This window comes from Mercenaria mercenaria, chromosome 9, assembly GCF_021730395.1.
Source record: "Mercenaria mercenaria strain notata chromosome 9, MADL_Memer_1, whole genome shotgun sequence".
NCBI classification, from domain to species: Eukaryota; Metazoa; Mollusca; class Bivalvia; order Venerida; family Veneridae; genus Mercenaria; species Mercenaria mercenaria.
In genome coordinates this window covers 48,559,875-48,587,320 of record NC_069369.1, presented here as the reverse complement: position 1 = coordinate 48,587,320, position 27,446 = coordinate 48,559,875, and the positions used below count along the sequence as shown (strand labels likewise).

Below are 27,446 nucleotides of genomic sequence, written 5' to 3'. Positions count from 1 at the left end.
CTCATTGCATTATGGTCAACCCCATATTTTTGGTATTTTTTTGATTGCCCAAAGACGGACCTTCAAGACAAGGTTAGTCTCGCAAGAAGTGAGCGTCTGAAAATGCTGATAAAACATGTCATAAATTGTTCTTTTTACATAGAAAATAGTAGCGGAGGCATTTAGTACCGTCTAACCTTCAGCATCGTTAAGATGATACGTGCTCTATGGCACCACAAGAACAAAAAATACAGGGTAAATAAGTTAGGGTAATTTAACCGTCTATTCAGCCAACAAAACAAATAGTACAAAGGGAATAAATTTACATAAATATTCAAAACAGAATTACGTGTCTTGCATTCCGCAAATTTATTTCATTGCATTATCATCTACCAATAAGTTATTCTTAGGAGTTTGAGAACACAAGGTTTATGTGTAGTTCCGGTAAATAACTATACATGAACCTTGTGTACTCAACTCCTCCAACAGCTAGGTTTCATTAAATCAAATACATCATCAACAGGAAGTGGATTGCTACTTTCATGCTGTAAAGTCAGGATGGTGCATTAACTTGATTTCATAAGACAGTGTGACGGACTGACGGACGTACAGTTCAAACACTGTTTGCCTTCCGGATCAGCACATGAAACACAAAATTACTTTGTGTATTAGCAAGGGGCAGGACGTGAAGTGGTTGCACACTTGGTTCAAGCGAGTGAAATGGTTGCAAACTTGCAAAATGGCGGATATTTTCTGAAATCATCGCGTGTTCGCTTGTTTTTTTATCAGGTAAGTGGGCTTCTATGATATTTTGAACCCTATGGATATTTGCATGCATCAGATCTATGTCTACGTCACACTCGGTTTTGTGTTTCAGCGTTGTAGATTTCGAATTTTCGAAGTTATTGAAGTTATAAAATGGTCATGCCCATGTTTTGATATTTGAATTGCGTCGTGTCTTGCTGTTTTTTTTACATTCTTATGATCAAACTAGCCTGTTTTGGGGCCCTTAAACGAGACAAAACAAATAATTGTGAAGAATTCTATAAACATTTGGCTCTGCATGTTTTAGGGATAGTGCTATACCAAAATAAATCTTGTTCAAGCTCTTTTTTGTAGCAAACTTGTACTTCAAGCAATTTCTGTTGCAAACGTTTTCTGAAGAAAAAAAATAGTGTCCAACTCTCAGAGAATGTTTATTGTGCAACTCGTGTATATTTCTTTTCTGTTTAGGGTCGTACATTTTTATAGCATCAAATGGCCCTTGTATATTATAATATAAATTTTGATAAAAAAACCAAACTTACCATGTTTTAATGAAACCTGGTAGGATTAGGGTTAGTGTTCCTACATAATTTTAGCATCTTCCCTGTTTATAGATTCAGCTGTCTAGATTGCAAGCAGAAATAAAACTAAACTTTCGGAGATATTGTCTATAGGTACATTTTGTCTTTTGGATCTTTTCCGGCTATACACACTATACAGACAACGACTTTAACATGCAGTTGTTTTCTTTCAGATCTTTTCAGATCTGGATGCTATGAACATCAGATGCTATTATGACCCGAGAGCATGAACATGAATCTTCCTTTGTTGAACAAATTACGCTAACACGTACATCAGAAATAACCGTTAGGTAAGTGTTATTGGTATCAAAGACAATTTGTAAAATTTTGTAAGCCTACTCTTATTTTCTATTCCTATTCTGAACCAACACTTTTAGCAACCTAAAGTCAGATACATTTTTTGCGTAATATTATAGTAAACACAAGCAATATTGGTTACCAACCAGTAATGAAAAGTACATTAATTACAGTGCCATAATACAGAAGACATATAAGTTTTGCTACAGAAATGAATGGCAAGGACAAACATTGAAATGCCGTTTACTTGCAAAATTTATTTTAATTGTTAGAAACAAAACAAAAGCGTCAAGTGCAACAGTGCATAATAATGTTAATCAGTTATTTATATTATATCAATTTTGCATTACATTGCAATATATTACACAAATTACCAGTGTTACTTTTTATTGCAGAGATCACGAGTTTAACCGAAGGAAAGGAAACGTACCAAAGTATAGAACATTAAGAAAATTGAATGATATACCAACAGGTGTTCGACCAGTTAAGTCACATTACAGAGTTGACGAGTCCACTAAGACTATATTTTGAGCGAACTCACAAAGTAAAATACAGCGCAACAGTTACGCTGTATACAGTGGATTGAAATTGATAAACTATAACAAGAAAAATGTTCGGCTGCGATTAAATCAGTCTTCTCTGAAAATTAACAAACATAATTATGGTGTTTTCTGTTGATTGGCACCACAAATTTAAATGCCAACTCTACTGTTTTCAATTTTGCCGTAATAAAGTTGCTTGTGTCCAAGATTACAGCTTTTTGGATACCGTGCAACTTGGGTTTTGCCTTTTCCGAAGTTGTATGTGGTACTTCTTCTTTCTGTTTAAAACCATTCAATTTTCCAATCAGAAACTTTCAACGACAAAATTAAGTACATGATAAAATGGTGGGAACTACATTCATATTTCAGCAGATGTTACACTGTAACAGAGATGAGTTAAACATTTTATCTCAGTTTTACTCTCATTGTACAGCGTCCATGTGTTTTAGTGTTAGTATCGAATTATTTATTGCTTTTGATACACAATAGTATGACTCCTAAGATATTCAAAGACGACGATTTATGTTTCAGAAACAAAATATGAACTATGCCGCATGTACGTAAAGGGGTATATTACATGTACCTTATCACCAACATTCAATAGCCTTGTTTCGTATTATGATCATGTTATATCGACACAAGATTGCGCAGGTGGATAAACAACTACTATAACTTCTAATGAGTTCAAAACATTTTACATCATAATCATATCTTAAGACTAGGATATATTATTTTTGTACATTTAATCTAGAAATGAAACATTATGTATGCATCTATGTCATTGTGTTAACGTTATTACATCACTGTTGTATATAAATGTCTTGGTTTTCTTTTCTATCAAAACTACATGTGCTAATATTTTACGAAAAACAGTTTTTTATGAACAAATCTTGTATCCTGGTAGTTTCTTGTTTCACGTGATGACAAATGACGTTGAAGCACAAACCGTGGACGGAATTTCTTTTTGCAAATACCACATTCCAGAGGAGAATTCCCATCGCTGTCTCAGTCTTGCATTTTTGCCTGAAAAATAAATTGAACAAGGAAATACAATACTGTAGATTTCAGATCGATTAAAATTAAAACACACGTTTGCTATATATTAGTTCGACTATGATATTTCTTTTATGTAAAATATCTTTAACAAATTTTCTGTCAATTATAAATACAGGTCAATGGACATGGGAACTTAGAATTAAGACGAGAACTTATCAGATTACACGATTTGCATTAAGTAATTTCTTGGGCAAGATACACACAAGGCTAGTGCACACCATAGCAAAACATCGACCATATTATTTCACTGATCTTCCAAAATCACAAAAAGTTAAAAATAAGTCTCTGTTTTGTGCCCAAACGTCGTTATACGTGATTAGAAATAGAATTATGAAATTTCGCGCTATCTACTGCAACTCTGAGGAAATTTATGATTTGCCACTTCAACCAGTTGCACAATAAACGTTCTCTGAGAGTTGGACACTATTTTTCCAGAAAAAGTTTGCAACAGAAATTGCTTGAAGTACAAGTTTGCAACAAAAACTAGCTTGAACAAGATTTATTTGTGTATAGCACTATCCCTAAAACATGCAGAGCCAAATGTTTATAGAATTCTTCACAAATAGTTGTTTTGTCTCGTTTAAGGGCCCCAAAACAAAATAGTTTGATCATTAGAATGTTAAAAACGGCAAGAAACGACGCAATTCAAATATCAAAACATGGACATGACCATTTTATAACTTCAATAACTTCGAAAATTCGAAACCTACAACGCTGAAACACAAAACCGAGTGTGACGTAGACGTAGAACTGATGCATGCACATATTCATAGAGTTCAAAATACCATAGAAGCCCACTTACCTGATAAAAGAACAAGGCAACACGCGATGATTTCAGAAAATACCCGCCATTTTGTAAGTTTGCAACCATTTCGCTCGCTTGAACCAAGTGTGCAACCACTTCACGTCCTGCCCCTTGATTAGGGAATACGTGAAACATAAGAGTGAAATTTCATGTTTCACTGCTACTGAACTACAAACTTGGTAAACACTGATTAATTAAAACAAAGAAATGAAATAAAAAGAGAAAAGATTATAAAAAATGTCCTTCGTGAACAAATTATTTACATCCGGCATTCGTAGCTACAAGACTCGTGAAAAAAATGCACCTGGTGTTCACAGATATTCACATCCATTCCCCACCCCACCCTTTCCCCCCTGTCTCTTATTTCAAGGGGGTTGTCCTTCCTATCATGGCCTAACATTAGTAACTAAAGCTCCTTAAAATTAAATTTAGTACTTGCCCACTAATTTTCTTGACAACATGTTAACATGTATGTACGAAATACTGGTAATGTTGATTTCAAAGAAAATAAAGTTAGATATCGGTCAACATTACTAAAAGTACAATACATATGAGCCGTGCCATGGGAAAACCAACATAGTGGGTATGCGACCAGCATGGATCCAGACCAGCCTGCGCATCCGCGCAGTCTGGTCAGGCTCCATGCTGTTCGCTTTTAAAGCCTACTGGAATTGGAGAAACTATTAGCGAACAGCATGGATCCTGACCAGACTGCGCGGATGCGCAGGCTGGTCTGGATCCATGCTGGTCGCATACCCACTATGTTGGTTTTCTCATGGCACGGCTCATATGAATTTGCATGTTATCTTAAAAATATCGTTCAATTCATGTTATGTATACTTTGTATCGTGGCAGCATTTCCGTGGAAATGTTTAATTGACCGGACGTCAAAACAGTTTTAGTATTACTTTGGCACCATAATTTGTTATCTTTAAGCACGGATGATAAAAGGCGTAGACCGTTAGAAGTGGATTTTGTTGTATGCTTTACTTCTCGGAAACCAAAACAGGTGCGAGATTTTTATGAGATTATGATAGACATTAAATGGAGCAATTGATGTTGAAGTTGAAGGGTCAATTCTGCTGCAGCAATGATAAAAAACATCGTTCACATGTGGTGTCAGATAACAATCTTAAAATGTTGATAAGTAGGTAAATGTAGTTTTAAGTTGTGAAATACACATCGCTGTACAAATGTGTCAGATTTTAGGAGTTTACAGGATAAAAAAACTTTGGAACTATTTTTGTGATAAAATTTCTATTCGAAATTGTGTTTCAAATGGATGTAAACTTATTCTATTTGTAGAAATAAACTGGAGATCAATTATTTTACTGTAATATATCAAGTTTAATTATATCTTTCCCACTGGGGTAAGTCTGAGGCTAAAATAAACCAGTTTACTGAAAATTAAAATGAGTTTGATTCCGCAATCTCCGAGGGTCGGCCGATCTCCAAAGATGAAGGCAAAATGGCTGTCGAATACAATGGCATATCAATATGGCAACAACGGCACGAAGAAAAGTGAAATTATCGTGCTCTCAAATAATCTAGATCAATATCTACAAGATATATTTCAAAGTATAGACGCAAAGGGACGTGGGAAAATCTCCGGGGAAGAATTTCGTCTGTTATGTGATGTTCTTAATTTACGAGAGTCTGTTATTAACAGGGATACAGACAATGACCTTGGATTTAAGGATTTCCACGACCGACTTTGTGAACATTTTGCTTGCTATGGGGATTACACTGGTTTTCTTGTGAATCAAACATTTCGGGCTATGAACACGGGCAATTCTAAAAATGGAGATACCAAACCTAAGCTACCAGATACAGGAAAACTTACTCAGTTTCAAAAACGAATGGCAAACGGGAACAGTCATAAGTGCATACATGACGCTGAAATTTTCAAAAACTGGGATAAACTCCGTCTGTCTGGTTTCCGGCTCAGTGAGATTAGGGAACATATAGATCAGATGTTGTATGAAGTTTCCTATCACAAGGAGGAATCACAGACTTTGAAAGAAATCATTGAAGATTTAAGGACAATGTTGCAGGCCTCAGACGCCCAAAATATTGGGATGCAAGTCGCACTGAAAAAGTATCAACGTAATCTTGTATCTACACCGGAACTGGGTGGCATGATACCCAATGGGACCAACAGACATTCCATGCCACCAGGTGGCAGCACACTCGTATATAAACCATTAAAAGGTATTGTAAAATGACATATTTGGTTCTATATTCCTATTATAAGTACCACTGGCGTAGTAAATCAAACTCCACCAACCTCGATTCCCCTATTGATTGCTTCTCTTAGTGGTACCCCACCTGTTTAGTATTAAGGATACTACTGCAATGGGGATTACCTCTTAGTACGCAGACGACATCTACATTGATTTTCTTATAATATTAAGAAAAGTGCAAATTGTTGGAAATTAGATACTCGTGTAGATATTTCCTTTTAAGTTTTATAAAAAGGAAAAAAAAATGTAATGTACAGCTTTTGTATTTTAGGCGAGGAGAAATCTGTAGGAAGACTTGCACGAGAACTAACCCAACTCAGAGAGCTCAGAGATAAAGAAGTGAAAGAACTTATAAATTTCAACAATCAGCTACAGGTGAATTTGCAATTTCGTTCCATAACAAAGTGTTGTTTTTTCTAAATCTATCAATATAAGTTGATAATTTAATGATATAACATTTTTATACACAATTTCAATTGTGTGACTAACTCGTTTGAGATTTTTGCTTCATTGTTGACTGACTACCAGGGTTTTTATTAGCAAACATAACAATTTGTTGTTTTTTTCTAAATCTATCAATATAAGTTGATAATTTAATGATATAACATTTTTATACACAATTTCAATTGTGTGACTAACTCGTTTGAGATTTTTGCTTCGTTGTTGACTGACTACCAGGGTTTTTATTAGCAAACATTTTTTAAACGCACAGAAACAATTCATTTCTTCTTTCTTTTGCAATTAATAACTAATGAAAACCAATTTGATAAAAAGACATTGCACCATGTAAGTTCTTTATTACATTTATATTCTCTGCATCTTGAGGGGATGTCTCATAATGAGTGTATATCAAAATCCCCTTGATCAAAATCCCCTCCACTGAAAAATGACTGGGTGTTACAAAATCCCCTTCATACTTTTGCAGGGGGTATCATAATCCCCTCTGTGATTTTCATTATAGATATATAGATATCAGTGCTCCAAATTAAATTATGTTTGCTAAAGGCATTGTATTTACGTGCTTTATGCAATAGACTTTTTAATAGTGTATAGTTGTATTTGAACTTGATGAAATAAGTAAAAATCACAGAGGGGATTATGATACCCCCTGCAAAAGTATGAAGGGGATTTTGTAACACCCTGTCAGTGTTCAGTGAAGGGGATTTTGATCAAGGGAATTTTGATTGTCTCCCTCTCATAATACCGCAATGTCGAATATTTTCAAAGAAAGGAGATGTCAAGTTGATTTGCAAATTGTCGCTGTCTTGTAATTTCTAGAAACAATTATGCGTGATATCAGGATAGATTTGCCAAGAATTGCCAGGAATACAAAGAAATAGTCACTAAGAGGTCTGTTTATTGTTTCCTTTAATGAAGAGCACACTGACAGCTGTCAAACACTTATGTATTCTTTCAGCACGATCTGACTGACATGTCACGCGAGATTGTACGTCTGGAAGATGAGAGCAGACGACAGTCAGGGCAACTAGAACTGATCGTGAAAACATACAGGTTCGGTTTTTGTTATGAAGGCATGACCATATACATAGACATGTGGCTCTATTATTCAGGAAGCAGACATTTACGATTGTGGTGTAGACAATATTCTTTCAATACCAGACCCTATAGATGGCGTTTCAATCAATATATCAAATAATCGGACATTTTATTGCTTTTTTGCACTCCTATAAAATGCAGGAAACGGATGTAAGCAATCTGACTAAAGTACTTGATCTTCTAAACGAAGATCTGAGAACGGCCTATTCACATTCGTCTTCTGTATATATTGGATTTCCATTATTGCTATTTTTATGTTATCCAATCAGACGACTTGTTCGATTGTCAAAGGATAAGAAAAATATGCGGTTATTCCAGGACTCGAACCCGGGACCCCTCGCTTACAAAGCAAGTGGCCTACCGACTGAGCTAACCGGCTATCTGATACATTACGACATAAAAATTGTAAATATCAAAAGTCAATGCTACATGCAGATTTGCAAGATGTTGTAAGCTAGGCTCTGATTGGCTAGCGAAAGAGCCGTCAGAACGAGGCAATGAATAGGTCGTTTTCAGATCCTATGCGTAGTGTAGTAGGATATGTACTTTAGTCAGATTGCGGATGTAAGTGTAGCCGTTTTATACGAAAATCATATCAGCAAAATAATGTGTTCCTTCATTATACTGCTGTATTGAAGATAAATCTGTAATACAACACTTTAGCACTTCCAGTAAATGGAATGATATCAAAAATTGAAACACATGCTTTCCTTGGTATGACGTAATGTTTAAACTGATTAAGCTACATAACCATAGTAAAATGGTTGTTTTTCTCTAGAAAGTTTTGTCTAGACTTTATTGTTTAGCAGCTTTAAAGATAACCTTAAGTCTGGCAAACATTCTCGTGTTTTGATAATCAAGAGAGCACCTAACAAAGACTAATAAATCAAAAAATGAAACAACAAAACAGTCAAAATTAATTCCCGATGCAATAAAACACTTACTGAATGGCTTGTCGGTCAATAAGCATATAGTTACTATATCCCCTTACAATTTTACAATTTATAACGTTTACTCATACATATATATTTATTTCTACTAAATGTAAAAATAATACATCCACCATGAAATTAAAACAAATAGTGTTCCAACTCCATGACTTGTCCGCCATTAAACGACTTAGGCCTAATTATAGTAAAGGGACCCATGGCGGACAGGTTTTTGAACCCTAATTTTTCACTTGGCATGGCCACAGAGGTCTAAATTAAAGTTGGTTTCTGTTTAAATTTCATTGTTGATATATTTTTTTACATTTTGGTAGAATAAAATGAGGGAGGAGGTTGTATTCGTGAAGTTAAACTCAATTTTAGTATGAGTAGTACTTCCAGGTCCCAGCAATGTGATTTTGATGTGATTTTACAGTAAGCAAAAGTGACACGAGAAATCTCTCTTAGAAGATACATGACTTCTACTTTACTCTTCGTTTTATATCAGTTTTATCATAACTAAGGATTTGTTCTCTGAAATGGGTCTAGCAATGTTTGGTAGCTCTTTAAAAATGTCAGTTTTATATAGAATATATAGGGAATAATATTTACGTGCTATGTGACCTAAAGACCACATGTCGGCGCTGCATACGTAGTCTGTTACCCTATTTTTTTTTCGTTTGGGTGATTCCCTTTTGTATATACTAGACTGGCGTCAGCCGTCATGAGCATATATCCAGTAGGGATCAGGAAGGGTTTTTACAAGGAAGCTCACTCAGCAGTATATTAATACTTTTCTAATGTGGAGTGTTTTACGTTTGAATCTCCTTTTCCGTCACATGTTTTCATTAATATTTTATACATAATAAAAATTGATATGCCATACCATTAGGAAGAATTCGTAGGATGCTTATACGAGTTTGGCTGGTGATTTCAAATGTAGGCCAAAATCTCCCTGTTCAATTCCGTCCAGCTCATATAAATCTCCCCCTTTGGTTTTGATAAATAATTTTCAATGTATGTAGATTTGTTCAAATTGTACAGTTTTAAGTGTTAAAGTGATGCCGCATGGGGATGCGAAAAGTAACTGAGTTATAAAAGGTTTCGATTGATCCAAACATAAAAAATACATAGAAAACGGCATATCTTTATTTATTATATACCTATATAAATTCTGTTAAAAATCGGCTTGTATTGCACAATTGAATATGAACAGACAGACAAAAATTCCGTATTGTACCTTTTAAATTCCGTATTGTATGCTGCCGGACTAGTTTCATTAATATGCATGACCCGACACATTTCTATAAATAGCGCACATAAAAACTTCACTAAATTCCATTTAATATCGATAAACATTGAAAATTTCGTTCAAGAACAAAACAAGAATCAAAATGGTAAAGGTATATAATAAAAGGGTCATTATAACAGTAGCTAGATCTGGGACTTTGTATCCGGCTCTCGTGGATTTTGCAAGGTCGGATCACACTCGGCGCTTGCGCGCCTCGTGAGATCCGATCTGGCAAAATCCACTCGAGCCGAATACTGCATCCCAGATCAAGCTACTGTTATAATAACCCTATTGTATTCTTATAAAACCGTCTTTGATAGAATTTTGATAGCATATAAGCAACATTTCCATTTTAAACAACTGTTCAATTCGAAAAGAAAAAAAAACTGAAATTGTATTTTAGATTGCGTTTTGGCACGATTTTTGCCCTGGGAAAAAACATTAACTCGCTTATTTTTTAAATAATTCTTGTGAGCTAATGAATGGATGTTATTAACCATTAAATGTTTTCCGAAATCATCATCGATATCTTTCCAGCAATAAATAATATTCTAGAACTGGTCAATAGAAATTGTAACTTATGAATTACAAAGATTGTGTAGCCTTGTAGTGGTCATTAGTTCACTAGAATATGGCTACCAAGAATTTATTTTATACTAAAGGCATTGTTAAGTATAATTCATGTGATATTATAAAACAAAATGTTTTTGCAGGTGTTGCCGGGAGTTGTTTGCGGTGTGTGTGGAGAGTTTTAAAGAAGTTGAGAGTGCCGGAGACACCCCACTGACGCCAACTTCCGTCCCCCAGTCTCCCATCCTTGTAAGGACACCAAATTGTACTCCCGGCTTGAAGAGAAAATTCTCATTTTCGGGAAAAAATAGGTAATAAATGCATGTTAGATTTTGTCAGAACAGGCTTTTTTTCTACCAGACAGTATTTCTATCCAGCCGACTTGCGTAAAGTCCGTTGTACTACCCAGGTACCGGCCATACTTTCTGATTAGCGGATTTAATTAAATCTCCATTACCACCCAAACTTCTCTCCTCCAAGACAAATGAAATGTTTTTTAATTGATCGTAATTGCGGTTTTACCAAGTCCACAAACAGTGTACTACCTTTTCAACTACTTAACAAATATGCTATATGAAAATAAAACAGAAGACAGCTGTGTTTGTTTTTTCAAAGTCACTGTACATGATTTTTTTTCTATGACGTCTCTCTTTAAAAAGTTATAATTATGCATCTGCAGTAGATATTTTGTCTGTAGACGAATTAATTTTAATACGACGAAGCTACAAGCAAATAGTATTATGTATGTGCAAAGCTGTAATATAAAAAAAAACTTCTTCTTCCAAAGAATATCATGCAAATACCGATGCTTCATTTATCACTTGAAAGAAGAAAATTCGATATCATTTGCATTTAATCAGGAATTCAAAGAGTTTGTTTTCGGTTTTCTAATTAACATCCGTATTTTATGATAGAAAACATGAAACTTCATGTTCAATTAGGGCTCATGTGATTTTCTTACAAAAAAAAAATTAGTTTTTGCTAATTTGTATTTTCCTTTTAATGTTTCTGTTGTTAAAACCTAGTTTCTTGAAAAATCCCTGTATTGCAGAAAGTCTCAAAAGCTTTGAAACCACTTTGTCGCATTATAAAAGACCTGAAATTTTTCATTTACACAAAATAAGATGCTGAGAAATAACAGAAAGGAGTGGAAACTGGTCATGAGAATTCAAAGGCCACATTTTAAAAAATGTATGATGTTACGTTTTCATGTCAGTATTTTAAGAATATGGTTCTTTTCTGTAGTAAATAAAACTTAACATGAGTGTCAACTTAAATGTGTCGTTTTTTTTTTTTTTGCAGATTCAATGATTCATCACAATCGGAGAGTCTGGCAGAGGATAACTCAGGTAGGTTTGGTACATGCGGAAGTTACCTCCCCTATAAGTCACTTATTGTTTTTAAGTAGCATTTGTTATTTTTAATACAATTAAGTTAATTCATTACTTCATGTGTACAGTTTGTTAATTTAAGGGCTGAAATAAGCTTACTGCGCAAATAAACTACCGGCAAAATACCACTTTAAAATACGTACGTTGATAAAAGCCTGTTCCATTTCTTTATTCAAGGCAAGCAAACTATTTTTTGGCAAAAGAAATTATTTACATATGTAAATCATGGTATTTTTGCAAGGTACATCTGATAAGAAGTTATAGGTCATAAACTTTATTTTGTAGATAAGATCGACATGGAAACCGCTGACATTGAGGCAGACGAACACTTCCCACCGGAAGTTATCTTGATAAAGAGGCTGGAGCACGAGATAAAAACTCAGTGTGAAGCTTTTCATACACAGCAACAGGTAAAGCATGGGTTTAAAGAAAAAGATCAGGTTTTTATTAAAGAGATAAGAAAAAAAAGTGTCTTTAAATCTGCATCTTAGTTTATGATTTAAAAATTCCTTTTGATATTCGCGAAGTCTTTTTTCTGCGTGGTTTACCGAAATAGCTGAATTATAAAAAACATTTGGAATTACAAAAAATATAAGTGGCTTTTATCGTAAAACTCTTATATCAAAACGTAGATTTATTTTAAGCCTTTCATCAGATTTGACAGGGATGCAGTTGTAATAACGCTTCTTACGCAACTGTTTCAAATCCAAATCCTGCAGCGCAAACTTCAGCATTTATACCTCACAGAAATTATAAATAATGTTTTATTCAGGAAATGGCAAGACTTGACACGGAGTTAGACCTCTGCAGACGACATCTCCAAACGGCCAATTTCCAGGTTGAGGCTCTAGAAACGGAATGCAGTCGTCTGTTGTCCTTAGAGGACCAACTTGTTTCGGTATTTCGTCTGCTGCAGAAAGGGCGCAGCCAGTGTCTGAGCCGAAAGACGCTTGGGCAGTTGCTGCTGGATGTGATAGATTCAAGCTTTGGAGAGGATGAACAAGGTTAGTCTGACTACCGGCTAGATGCTCCATTTTAAAGTTTTTATCGTTTCTCTTATATATTCTGACTTAATCTCTCTTAGTTCTGATCATGTTTTGAGAAGAAAATGGTGAGATTTATATAAAGTTTTGATAGAATTAGTAGTTATCTATATTATTCAGAATAGCCCCTGTTAAATTGGCAAACAATGTCGAGATTAAAATATAAACTGTTGGAACCGTAAAATACGCCTAAACCCTATCTTTTGCATTGATATTCATGCTGTTTCTAATATCTAATTACGTTTAACTAATGGAGGGCCAAATCTAGAGTGTACTTCTTAAGCTTGAACAGCGACTCCCGGTTGGAAGAAGAATACAGTGTCCTAAATGAATAAGTTGCCCCGAAAGTTTATTTAAATCCATTTTTGTTTTTGTTTTTACTAAGACCTTTGGATGTGAGATTACGCTTATTTCGACAGCGTGAGCTTTCTTAATAGTGTTTGGATAATACAAATTATATGTATGCTCATTTACTTTGCAGATATGACAGCGGACCAATTCATCCGCATCTTACAGAAGACATTATCGGATTGTCCGTTGTTTCTATTCTCTAGCTGACAGTAGTAAAATAGCGGCAACATCACTTCCGGTCATATCAACTTGGCATCACATCTGTTTCCGCTTCTCATTTTCTACTGATTTACTTTACGTAATTTCATGGGGGGATACGAAATACATTTGTAACGTTATTACATGTAAACATCTTCTGTCTGATCGTAAAATCCTGTCGAAAGAAAAAAAAGAATGTAAGGGATAACACACAGATCTGAACAAAATCTTGATTTTTCCATCAGTATACTATATTTTAAAGGAATGTGTGACAATTATTACTCTTTTAAAGACGAAATATCGACATTAATGGATTGTGCATAAAGTCGTTAAATGCTTTCTCCAAAGATGTCTTACAAAGACTTTGTTTTGTACCGTCTTGCACTTAAAACATAGCTTACAGTTCGCCCAAGTTGCTCTGCCATTTCGTTCAAATCTGGCCATTCTATTTCACATACAGTATTCACATCAACTGTATGTATTAAATTTAATTGTTAAATGTTACGATTTAATAGATTCCGCCAGGAAGGTCTATCAGTTGTTCCAGATTCCGCCAATAACACTGTACCCGAGTAGGGGCTAACTGTAAGCCGGTTATAAGTTGAATACCGCATTTTTAAGATATTAATTTCGAGCGAGCGGTAGCGAAGCGAGAAATTGATATCTTAAACTTATAACATATACATAACTTATAAATGTATCTAAAATTTGTATCTCTTACATGTAGATTTCTTATATAATGTAGTGTTTCTATTTTATTACTACCCCTACTGATAGTGGCCCGTTATGACAATCGGCATTTTTTGCTCGATTATGTATTTTCCGCACGCGATTTCGGTATTCTCCGGTTATAATGAAAATTGACCGAAGGATGCCGAAACAGCTGTTTTTCGCACGGAAATTGCCGAATGCCTTGACGGGTCCACAACGTTCATCTAAGATTTTCAACATTGTCAATATGATATATACTTGTTTATTTACACATTGCACAAACTAACGACGCATGAATTCATCATTCATATGACAAATCATTTGTACTTAGTTAATATATTATTTATTAATTATGATTATATTTGTACCAAATAAGTTATATACCTCAACTGCCTTGTCAAAAGTTAACTCTATTTTGTATAAATATTTTGTATACATAGTTCAGTTATCAAATAAATTGATATACACATCTATACAAGATGGTTTCTTATATATTTATTAATCTATTCATCACATTTCAAAGCAAAATGAAATACAGCATTAAACTTGATTGAATACGAGTTTGGGCGCTTATATTGATTTCTATTTTGTTCAACTGAAGTGTTAAAAAATCTCAACATTTTATTAACGGTGTATTGATGTGTCAAATAATATAAATCATTGAAAAATATGGTGTCTGCCTGCTTGTAAAAAGTTTGAATTTAATATCGGAATACTGGAATTAAAGATTTTTTTTATTTGAAGAAACATGTTTCTAATGAAATGTTTCACGTTTAAAAGGGTTGCCTCTGAATATTTTATTTAAAAAATACAGGTTTTTTTTGCACTTTCTTTCCAATATAAGATAATATATTTCCATGTGTTATTCATGACTGTATGTACAGAAACAGTAGGAGACTATGTTGTACAAAACGGTCACCTTTGACCTGTGATCCTTAATTTTTAAACGAAAACTTTTGGAAGTGATGTTATTATGGTTTTTATCGTGATATAGAGATGTCGGACTTACTAACTGTTAAACTTGACGAACTTTTCCGAAAGTTACCGAAGAACAGCGGACTAGATCCCCGCTTAATTGAAGAGGCAAAAACCGAACTGAATGTTCTAAAATTTAGAGCTGGGGCTCACGTACAGACGCACAAACAGGTAACTTGCTTGTATATTATTATGCAATGATAAAATAGCATTTAATAATAATAATAGCAATAATTATAATAATATTATTATTACTACTACTAAATACTATTTTATTATTATTATCATTACTATTATTATTATTTATTGTATTAATAATAACAATTCGTAATAATAATAATAATAATGATAATAATATATATTAGTAATAATAATAATAAGTTATAATAATAATAATAACAACAACAAGGATAACATCTTTTACTATTGCCGTTCAAACATGATAATGAATTCATTGTCCTCTGAACAAGTAAATGATCATTTTTATTAAAAATTCTATCCTTTCAAAATTCAACACAGACCGTGAATTAACCCTTATCATGCTGGATACAATTGATTCTGCCTTTGCGACCAGTGTAGATCATGATCAGCCTGCACATCTTGATCTGCACTGTTCGCCATTCAGTCAGTATCTTTTTTGGTAAGCACCCTTTTTAACAGTTAATGGTACTGTCCAACTTGAAAGATTGAAAAGTTGATTATAGAAATTTAGCAGGGTAAGGGTTTAAATAACTTAATAGTGAAGAATCTGACCCGCAGTGGCAGAAAATGTAGTACTTAGAAGAACATAACATTGATCTAGGCAACCTCAGACGGCAATGTACAAGCGGTTAGAATAAGAGTCATTTGTATTTCACGCATCGAAAACTCTCACGGACAAGTGTTATGTTATTCTTTTTAGTCATTATCTCAGCATGCAATTCTTGCGGAATTGAAGTGCATGGAAAGTCTTATTATAAAGTTCTGTACACAGCTAAGTGAAAACTTTTACAGTGACTACATAGTAACCGGCATTATGGTTTTAACAAATATGATTAACGTTCGTAAATGTACTTTCTTTTCGTTGAAAAAGAACTATAAATTACTAGTGTAACAAGCATTTTAGTCTGGCTACCGACTAGATAATCTTTTTTATTTTAGAAAAATAATAATTCCGTAAAAAATTCTGACTTCATAGGTCTTGGCTCTGCTTAGCTATGTTTTGAGAAGATAAGGGACATAAATACGCAAAATTTGAATAGCCTCAGGAGTTATCTCCTTTGAACAAAACATACGGTCTGGACACAGACTACAAGCATTTATGAAGGGATGATTTTGTAATGAAATATCCGAATCATCTGAGCCTTATTCGTTTGGTGTCTATGATTTGCCTCATGCTGGGCACGTAGACTGAATCTGTGCCGAAAATACAGAGTAAAGTCTGTCTGGGAAATGATTCCGGCGGTGCCGAGTTAACTCCGCATAAAATGTGATATAATTCGTACTATATGCCATACTGATTTTGCAGAAGTCCTGGAGTAAAACAGACACACAACAACTACAGGATCAGTTGCAGGATAAAGACGCAGAAATCTTGTTGTTAAAGCGCCAGCTTCAAGACAGGTACTGCCCTAATGAATGATTCTGTTTGGAAATTGTAGTTTTAAGACAAGTACAAAGTTATTTAACTGTCAGAGTCGAAACTTTGAGACTACAACTTAAATAAATGTTGTGTTGAGGCAAAATCTTCAACACAAGTACTATTCTAATTCGCTTGTGTAAAATCGATGCATACATGTTCAAAACTAATTTTCTGGCACCTTAGAGACGGCTGGGGCTAAAATACAAAATTAAACCTGGTTCACATCGGATACGGTCATCCATCGATGTCGATTCTGCTCAAATCTGCGTTTATGAGACCCTTTTCGCGCTACCCTTATTAAATAAACGCCTGGCATAATGAGTATAAAACTATACATGCGCTGAAGGTCTGTCATGTGCATGTAATACGGTGCCCTGAAACTGTTTTCATCAAATAAACGACTAGCTGGACAAACTGAAAATGTCGTACTTGCAAGGCATTTTTTGTCTTGAAAATCAACAAAACTTGAGTGTCTCATACTGGTACATGTAACAACCATGCAGTCTTTTGGAGAACTTTCAATTTAACTAATCCTCTGGGCTCACAACAGAGACTCCGTTAAATATATCCTACTGGGGGGAGTATCCGTATTCGCGATAATTTTGCTAAATACCAGTTAGAAAGGTATAATTTTGTTACAATTATCTGGCAACACGTGGATACAGATTAATACAAAACCGCACACTTCTGAGTTCTCAGTCACTGTGAATAAGATTCAGGTACACTTGAAACATTATTTTGGTACAATTTACTATTAGTGTTTCATTCTTAAATAAAAGAAACTTCAAGTTGCTAATACAGACAAACCTGTCTACAAAGACCACCCTTGGAAGAGCCAAAATGTGGTCTTTATTCGGAAGTGGTCTTTATTCACAGGTAAAAATGCATTGTAAATAATAAAATGGGAAACAAAACATGTGGTCTTTATAGCCAGGTGGTCTCTGTTCAGAGGTGGTCTTTAACACAGGTTTGACTGTATTGCCTTTTTTCCCATGAATAACAAGAACAATTTCAAGAGAAATTCCATTTCTATTTTGCTACGTGAAAAGCAAGTTTAAACAAACTCGTTCTGGAAAACTCCATTTTCAGATATTAACTTTCATCCCTAAACTTGTTTGAGACGAAACGTTTGAGCTTGTAAAATGGATTATGTTTGAACTAAAATGCTAAGCTTAATTTGTCTGCCACATTAAGCCCTGATAAAATGTAATTATGTATGTTATGTACATTATCAAAATACAATTCAAGGGGAGGATATAGAAGCTTATTCAAGGCAGGAAAATTATCGTAGTATCCTCCCTTGTATAACATATAGACGAATCGTCGGATATATAAAAAGTTTGTACACGCGCGAGACCAGCGGGAAGTTAGCAGTAGAACAGTAACAGCAGTGACAGCAGTATTACTGCTATTACTGCTATAACGTTATAGCAGTAATAGCAGTAATACTGCTGTCACTGCTGTTACTGTTCCACTGCTATTACTGCTATAACGTTATAGCAGTAATACTGCTGTCACTGCTGTTACTGTTCCACTGCTATTACTGCTATAACGTTATAGCAGTAATACTGCTGTCACTGCTGTTACTGTTCTACTACTAACTTCCCGCTGGTCACGCGCGAGTTTGTCCCGTTATCCGACTGAACGACTTTTAACTAAGATTTCAATAAATATATGTTTGTTTTGTCATACCGCCACAATCATTTGATCATATGCATGCAGATTTCCAGATGTTGGTGGAGAAAGACCTCAGCTAAGTGCCCATTAGTCCAAATAATAGGACGTTTCGGGACAGCGTGATAACTTTTGACTGTCGCTGTACATGTCTCCGCCCCAGAGGGATGACAACTATAAAATATCAGATCATAAAATAAGCCATCCCGATAAGTCAAATGAGTAAGGCTAGGTGCCAATGTGCCCTTTTGGTAGAGCCATCCACCTTCCATAAGCCAACTGGATGAAAGAATTTTACACACCAGTGTTTCGAAGCCACATCAGTGCGGCTTAAGTGACTCGGAGTCAGTGACTTTAACCACTCGGCAAGCTACAGTCTTAAGCGCTTACACGGAATTTAATTATAATCCTCGTCTAACATCAACAGCAAACTTGTCTCCAAACACCATCAAGGTTTAGGGACTACTGTCAGAGATCATAGAAGAACTGGGCATTATGTCCAAAAATCCCGTTGTTGTCATCAGTGTCAAACTGCAATAGTGCAAATGATTTCGGTTTTAAGTCAGTTGTTTTCGTATCATATTTCGGGATTTCAGAGATTCATTTTCACGTGACGATGGGAAATCTGAAAGCAGCCAAGTGATAAAGATCAAAGACAACTATAAGCGTTTATTTGAGCAAGAATGGGGTGAAACGTACGATTACTTCAAATCAGAGGGATGGAATGAAATAGAGATAATTGTTACACTACAGAGGATACTGCGGGTAATACATTATTTTACACAATAAATGTATATAGTAGGTAGGCTCGATTCATACAGCACTGGGTGATCAGTACTGTACACCGAAATGCGCCATGATGTTTCGATCGGGCTATTCGGCATATCCCACATGTGAACCGAACTGATGTGCGCGCAACTAGCCCGATTGAAACGAGTACAAATCGGGCAAAATCGGTGGACCAGGCAAAAAACGGGACACACAATCGAGCCCACCTAGCGACAACTGAATACAGGCTACTCAACAGGGTGCCACGGTATAAAACTGTGTTTTGGGACTAGCCCTGAGACTCTATCATTTGACTTGTTGTTTACGAGTTCACAATGAAGTCAGGTTAAAAATAAACTTGGAGATTTATATATACATGTAATTAATTAAGGTACATTTCCCCATGCAGCTTCATCTAAGCACGTTTAATAACTATAATTATCGCATGACTCCTTACAAAGTCGCCGATCGGTAGCATACATTTATTGATTGGCTTGCCGGGAAATAGTCACAACAATTGTCAGAAGGGCATAGGGTAAATAGTTTTGACTATTAATCGGATCGCTATTCAATAACTGTTTTGCTGCATGGCATTAGACATGAATTTCTAAGTTCTACTTTAAGGCCAGCCTACAGATCGGTCAAAAGCACATACTTTAGACGGGCCATTTGTGTAAGAAGTCGTGCAATAATATGTGCTTTTGGCCGATCTATACTTAATAGTGGTAAGCGACAGTCTATTTTCAGAGTATTTATGAATAATCAAGGTTATTTACTTATGATGATTTTAGAAATAAGGATTCCCAAAAGTTGGTATAATCGAATGTTTGGATCGATTTTTCTAGCTACATGGAGTCGGCCGTGTCTGAAAAAAAAAATAAACCGATGTGTCGGGTGTCAGTTAAAACGAATATAATCAGTTTGTAATTCCTTGGAAGGAGATGAACAGTTCCATATGACCTTTTACAGAATGCAATAATGATCATATTTATTTGTCTTTAATTTGTTTTCCTGCGTTTTTTTTTTCTATAGTAGATGTCTTGTTTGTTTTTCAAGGCGAGTTATTCATTCAGCCAGGACGTTGCACAGGAGCAACTGGAGAATATCGAGGGCGAGGCTCTGTACCCCTCAGCTACGGTATGTATCGCGTATTTCAATCAAACCATTTTGTGTTTTTGTATCGCCATGTTTCTTCGTATTGTTTGTTTGTTTGTTGTGTTTTTGGTTTTGTCTGGTTTGGTTTAACTCGCACCGAAACAAAATAGGTCATATGGCGGTATTCCCTTCGGACGTGCTTTCAGGCGTTGGTCGACACCAAGGTAGAACCCTGAACTTTCCGTAAACAAGCTATATGACGTGTTCATTATCTTTTGCGGGGCTTTGAGCCGAAGTCGATTTGAAGAAAGCGACCCTGACCATTCGGCCATAAGAACACCTTTCAACCATTTGAATTGTGCGTTTAAAATGCATGTAATTGTTTGGAAACACTTAACCTTAAGATCGTTTACTTTAACATTTTTCGATCTATATCAGAATGATGACGGAAATTGCTTTGTCAGGTGATGGGAAATTTGATTAGACAAAACATTAAAAAAGTGGATAAACTTACCCGTTAAAAAAGAGTGAAATTAGTGTAGAGACACATGTATAGGGATTACTCTGTATCATTATATGACTTCTTTTCGAAATCGCTGGTCCACAAATTGTCCTACAAGACCGATCTATATTCAACACATGTTTACTGGGGGTATAAAAATTAACATTTTCTAAATGACTTTTCGGTCGATAGTCAAAACTAAGAGGTAAGGGGAGCGGTGGTCTAGTGGATAAGGTGTCGGCCGCTCAATCCAGGGGTCGTGGATTCGAGCCCCACTGGGGTCACGACCATGACTTCTCATATGACACCAGAACTGGTTTTTTCCAGGAAGCGGACTCGAGGAGAGTGGTTCCAATAAGCTTGAAGCCTTCATCACAATCGAGCTAAAATAAATTAGTATAAACTAAAACTAATTGCCAAAGGTCATTCGGAAACAGTTTTGACTACTATTATGGACCAGCGAGTCATTCTATAAGTGTACATCATTAAAAGACCCCTCCTTGTATAATTTCATGTGCATAGCTTCACACAGGTTTGCTAAGCATATGTCTAAAATTGAGAAAAATAAGGTTGCAGTTCATTTCAAATATCATGAAGCGAAACACTTATTAAATGGACTTTCAGCAACAGTTTTGCCTATTGAATGGCAAACTATTAATAACATTTTGTAGATTTATAGTATTAACTAAATACATGTTGTCTCTTCTTTTCAAAACATTTAAAGGCCCATAATGCCTTTGTTTAAAATGTGGCTACCACTTTTTCCGTTATATCAATTTCATGTTTAATCCTATTTAATTGTTTTCCCTAATATTTGTCAGAAGTTTGAATATTGATGAGCAAAGTAGAAAGTTTTATTGAATCTACTGTTTTTTATTACCTCCCTCTATGACATTAACTTCAACAGTTCATGTGCAGTATTAAAAGTAGCGCTTTTCCAACAATATTATTATGCATAACTTCTATTTGGATAGCTGTTTCATCTTTTTTTATCATAAAATTTAAAACCTTATGGAATTTTGATAATATGAAATAAGACACTGCCTCAATCGGGAATCGATTCGACTTCAACTTATCCCATAAGATTTGAAAAGAACTGTTTAATGACAACACGGAAGGATAGATTTTTGTAATTCGATACTAAATATATCATTCGGAATATCGCATGCTATCGCAGAGGGGTCGATCCCGTATCATTTTAAATGTAGATTTTGGAATAAAAATAACACTGCCCATATTTGTACTGATGTGCAAGACGTAGTGGTTCGGACAAGTTATGTGGCCGCTTATTAGGCACAAGGAAAACGCGCATTCTCCCCCCCCCCCCCCCCCCCCCCAAAAAAAAAAAAATCCGAAGTCAGACGCTCTGTGTACGTGCCGGAAGGACACAAGTTTTAATTCGATAGCATATATCTCATTCGGTATATCGCATGTTACCGTACAGGGATCGATCCCGCGAAGCGACGAAAATTGGTAGGATCGATTCCCTATAATATAGAGATTTTCTTACACATAAGAGCGGGAAAAACTTGCAATTAATTGGAGACCATTTTCCTTTTACAGTGGATGGATGATGATGGTATAATCACGCGCATGAAACAACGCCAGATCTCGCGAGAGATTGCGACACTTGCCAAACTTTATCAGAGAACCACTGCACAAGAATGTCTCCCATCTCTACAGAAGGCAAGTGTTATGCATTATATACAAAGTTGCATCTTTTATTTATATCATATATAAACAATCGCGTGTCATTAAAATGTTCTTACGGGAAGTGCAACCGCAGGTTTTGCAGTTTTCTAATATAATAATGTTAAGACGAAATGCCCAAACCATAGTGCCACGTTGCCTTTATGGTGTTATGGTGTAACGGCTTCTTATTTTACATGGAACTAGCCTGATGATTAATACTTGAAGATACTGGTAATAACAAAACTACAAAAATACAAATAAAAATTGAACTTTGAGCGTGATTTCTGTTTTTCAGACGTTTATTGACCATGTACTCCCAACCTTTATTGACCCGGCAAGATACAGCAACAAGATAACTAAACAGTATACCAAACAGTGTGTAGAAATCACGTGGTGTATGTGCATACAGGATCGGCCCATGACTTTTCTAGACAAGCTTGACAGAGGAGCCGACTTTGATACAGAAACGTTCAGAAAATACACGACAACTGGTGGAGATAAGTTTGACTACCTTGTATGGCCAGCTTTGCTTCTACATCAAGACGGGCCTCTGTTAGTAAAAGGTATAGCACAACCAATTAAAATCTCACCGGTATTGCGTGAAGACGTAGTAAGTAACGACAGTGAAATTCTTCCTCAAAGAACGCCGCCTTCACCAACTAGATATTCTAGAATGTCAAAAAAACATGAAGATATGATTTTTGTTGAATCTGAAGGTCGCAGGGGAATAGCTCAAACTCCCCCGAAAGTATACAAGCGTGCTCAAACATATAACGACAATGTGGCACCCAGTTCACCATTCTTTGCGCCTCACACTAACCGTACACCAGCTCCGCTATCCAACCTTACGCCGACAACCAGCCCCATCCCAGCCATACGTGTGTCAAATCATGATGAAAGAGTAAGTCGACAAGGCAAGTCAGGGGCCGGGTACCACCATGATCATGGAAACCTGACAGTTGCTTGGAAAAACAAGAAAGATGAGCGCATGCCCAGTGCCCCATGAAAAACAGTTGTGCATTTTTGACGTCATTATTTTCACAGTAGAACTAATTTGTTTAAAATGTTAATAGAAGTAAAAAGATTGCCGTGCCTTTAAAAAAACGGACCTTTTTTGCACAAAACAAACTATATTGGAAATAGGTCTATTTTCTATGTACAGCTTTATGATTTCATTGGGAAAAAAACAGATGTTGACTTTCAAAAAGTTCAGTTCCTTGAATTCTTAAATGAACAGACGCACAATCCTAGAAATATTCTTTCCGAGATACGGGGCAAAAACAACGCTTATTATTAACGTGGGAAACCTGGGCGTAGGTGAATGTAAAAGGATTATGTTTGTATGAGTGTTGATGGCCCTAGATTAAATAAGCAGAGTCATTCAAGAAATATTTCCGCGACATAACTTTGAATGTATGTTTTCAAAGTGTAGCCATATCGAGAAAATGGCGTCTGTAATTAACTTAAGAAGCATATACTGCTTCTTGTGAGGCGCTGATAAATAATTTTGACTGATTCATACAGTCAAAATATACGCCATGATTATTTGTAACAACTTTATAGTACAAAAATATTGTAATGCTACTAATAATTCATTGAATTTTTATCCCCCGCTTGTGAATGAGGGATCTAAAGTTTGAAAGATATAACAATTAAAGGACAATAACTCTGCCTTTATTTGAGAAATGCCAAAGACTTTGCGCGTGCACTACTGTCCTATAGTGATCGATATTTGTATTAAGTTTCACGCAGATCTATCAGTGGGTCACTTTGTTTTGTGGAAATTCATTAATTCTAGAACAATTAAAGAGCAATACAAAATGTAACTCTGCAGTTACTGAAGAAATCCTGGCGAACGCCGTTCTATAGTGATCTTATTTGTTTTTAAAGTTAATGAATTACGTGGGAATTTTAATAGGATTGTTAAACAAGTTTGGGGCAATAAATTTTACACCACATATACTAGCATATTTCTTTTAAGGGAATTTTCATAAATTCTGATGTTTGCCTGTGTCATAGGTATCATACACATTTAGGCCATTTGCATGCGCGATAATGTTCTTAAACTGTGTTTACGCATCAAATTATGATAGTTACAGTACTAGTAAGCCTCGCAGATAGATATCCGAACGTGCGAATCAGCGAAATTACATTCTCCGATAATTGAAGTAAGTTCTATTAAGGTATTGGACCCGTAATAGAGTATCTCCTTTTTGAAGAGTATTCAATTCCCACCATAAACCTACTTTGATTGCAATTTTCAGGAGGGCGTAGGTTCAAACCCCACTGGGACCAAATTTTTTTTCTCCATGTTTTCCTTTTTCTCTAGTAAGTTTTTACTTTTTTCAAGACTTATTATGGATGAATTGTACAAAAGTGGAAAATTTTCATTTTATAAGCGATTTTTTTGCTGTTTAATGTGAATTTACTTCTGAATCAGGAGGAGTAGAGTTAGACATCTTTAAAAATACTGAGTTACGTGTTCTCTATTTTGCCTTTGTCGACGGTTCGTTTCCCTTTCACCACTTCTTGGTGATGGAGCTAGGGTTAAGTAGCCGTAAATTTACATTAAGAGTTATCTAAATCGTTTGCTACAGTGAGAAGTGTGTGAAATTTCAATCTAATATTAAACGCTTATTGAAGAGCTTGCAGGTCAATAGTCAAAACTATTGCCCGAGGTCAATACATCTAAGTCGTTACGTTCCTATAAAATGCGCGAAAATCCCGGCAGAAAAAAAACCTAAGAAGTCGCGAAAATCGAAAAAAATATACCATAATAGTTAAGGAATAGAATTCAGTCACGTGACGTCAACATAGCAACAAAAACAGTATTGAATCGACCGAGTAATTGACACATCGTAGTGGTACTTTCCAGGGATATCTATGCCATTTAAATCACTTTCCACATTCATTCTTAATATAAACGCAATTCCTTCATCCATGTCAAAGTTACGGCCCGGACACTTTGACCTCCAAGTGTGACCTTGACATCTGAGATAAGAACCCGGGGTTTGCGTGCGACACTCCGTCTCATTGAAGTCAACATTCACGTCAAATATAAATACAATTCCTCCATGCACGTCAAAGTTATTGTCCTGCCAAAAACATCAGGACAGACGGACGCATGCACTAACCCACATACACCGAAAAGCCATTTTGATGACTATGTCTTCCCCTCCTTGACAAAAATCAGGATCTTTGATGCAAAACTTTTAAAGCGTAAGTAGGTGGTTAATCTGATTTTAAGCAAGTAATGAATTTGTTGGAAAAGGACGATTTATTTTCTTGAAACAAATCCGTGCAAACCGTGAACATTGGCCACGTTTTGATTATATTGTGTAAAACACATTATTTCATTTGTATTTGAGGCTCCAGTACTTTAACTAAAATATTGTGTCCGAAAATCTCGGGGAAAATGTTACTTCAACATACATTTGTATTAAATGTTAAAATGTATTAACAGACTCTGATCAGTTTTCAATACACTTTTTTCTATATCAAATTAGTAAATAAAATATAATTAATAATAAGATATACTGACTTTCTGAGAAATGAAACAAGAATCTGTCTGTAGCACACAGGGTGTGCCCCCGCCCCAAACTGGTACATTTGTCACAAATAAGGGGAAATAATTCAAGTGTTTGCAGTCTTAATGGGGTATAGCCTGAAAAAAAAATTATGAAAAAGATTCATTATTCTATACCATATACTTTTTGAGCTATGAGCATCACAAACAAAACATCCACTATATTGACTATTTCAAGGGCCATAACTCTGTAATAAACACAAGATTCTCAAGAAGAATGCCAAGTGTGCAAGGTCACATTATGATAATGACTCGAGCAAAGTTTCATGAATTTACATTAAATACTTTATGCGTTAGGCACATAACTAGGTGAAAATGTGCATTTTTTACTATTTCAGAGGCCATAACATTAAAGATAGGGGAAGGAGCCAGCAAATAAATAAGAGGTGTGCAAGTTTATATCATGATAAAGACTCGTGTAAGTTTCATCCATTTATATCATATACTTTTTGAGCTAGGTGCGTCTCAAGGCGAAAATGTGCATTTTTGACTATTTCAGGTTTAATAAATTTATATTAAATATTTTTGAGTTAGGCGCGTCACAAGGGGAAAATGTGCATTTTTGACTATTTCAGGGGCCATAACTCTGGTAATAAGGGGCGGACCCAGATGAAAATAGAAGGTGCGCAAGTTCATATCATGATTAAGACTCATGCAAGGTTTCATGAATCTATATCAAATACTTTTTGAGCTAGGCGTGTCACAAGGTGAATATGTGCATTTTTGACTTTTTCAAGGGCCATAACTCAAAAATTTGGGGGCGGAGCCAGACGAAAAATAGAAGGTGCGCAAGTTCATATCATGATTAAGACTCATGCAAGGTTTCATCAATTTATATCAAATACTTTATGAGCTAGGCACGTCACGAACTTCGGACAGACGCACGGACGGACGGACGGACAAGAGCAAATCAATATGGGGGTGGGGGCACAAAAAGATTATGTAAAGCTATAAAAAGTTATAATGGCTAGCTGTTCAATAGTCAGAAATATTGCCCGAGGTCCACAGAACCAATGACAAGTAGTCTGAACATTAGTCTATACTTCTGGCCAGCAGGCTATTCAGTAAGTGTGTAATAAAATTATAACACAAAATGAATTTCAACAGATTTGACTTCAGGAGACAAATGTTGAACTTAAACAGTCATATAGCAGAAACTATGGACCGCCAGTTTATATAACGGTCATGTAATAAATCCGAGTGTGCCCACCAAGATTGATTTCTGAT

The 27,446-nt window shown here is 35.5% G+C and overlaps 2 protein-coding genes across 2 annotated transcripts; both read left to right on the top strand.

Moving 5' to 3' along the window:
- Positions 1-4,950: 4,950 nt before the first annotated feature.
- On the top strand, positions 4,951-14,778 carry LOC123547067 (EF-hand and coiled-coil domain-containing protein 1-like). Its single transcript, XM_045333840.2, has 8 exons — positions 4,951-6,236; positions 6,540-6,643; positions 7,686-7,780; positions 10,756-10,923; positions 11,915-11,961; positions 12,289-12,413; positions 12,776-13,007; positions 13,528-14,778. Exons 1-8 carry the CDS (start codon positions 5,438-5,440, stop codon positions 13,602-13,604), a joined length of 1,647 nt encoding a protein of 548 aa, XP_045189775.2. The 5' UTR covers positions 4,951-5,437; the 3' UTR covers positions 13,605-14,778.
- Positions 14,779-14,904: 126 nt separating this feature from the next.
- Positions 14,905-26,245, top strand: LOC123547068 (uncharacterized). The gene is made up of 6 exons (XM_045333841.2): positions 14,905-15,452; positions 16,789-16,883; positions 19,173-19,341; positions 20,401-20,481; positions 22,505-22,627; positions 22,929-26,245. Exons 1-6 carry the CDS (start codon positions 15,303-15,305, stop codon positions 23,637-23,639), a joined length of 1,329 nt encoding a protein of 442 aa, XP_045189776.2. The 5' UTR covers positions 14,905-15,302; the 3' UTR covers positions 23,640-26,245.
- The last annotated feature ends 1,201 nt before the right edge of the window (positions 26,246-27,446 follow it).

What these genes read in the sequence shown, in the direction of transcription:
- LOC123547067 (XM_045333840.2), top strand. Translation starts at nt 5,438, where the DNA reads ATGAGTTTGATTCCGCAATCTCCGAGGGTCGGCCGATCTCCAAAGATG. An exon ending in TCTGGCAGAGGATAACTCAG is followed by an intron (nt 11,962 to 12,288) that starts GTAGGTTTGGTA and finishes TTTATTTTGTAG; the next exon opens with ATAAGATCGACATGGAAACC. An exon ending in CTTTGGAGAGGATGAACAAG is followed by an intron (nt 13,008 to 13,527) that starts GTTAGTCTGACT and finishes TTTACTTTGCAG; the next exon opens with ATATGACAGCGGACCAATTC.
- LOC123547068 (XM_045333841.2), top strand. Translation starts at nt 15,303, where the DNA reads ATGTCGGACTTACTAACTGTTAAACTTGACGAACTTTTCCGAAAGTTA. An exon ending in CTCTGTACCCCTCAGCTACG is followed by an intron (nt 20,482 to 22,504) that starts GTATGTATCGCG and finishes TTCCTTTTACAG; the next exon opens with TGGATGGATGATGATGGTAT. An exon ending in GTCTCCCATCTCTACAGAAG is followed by an intron (nt 22,628 to 22,928) that starts GCAAGTGTTATG and finishes TCTGTTTTTCAG; the next exon opens with ACGTTTATTGACCATGTACT.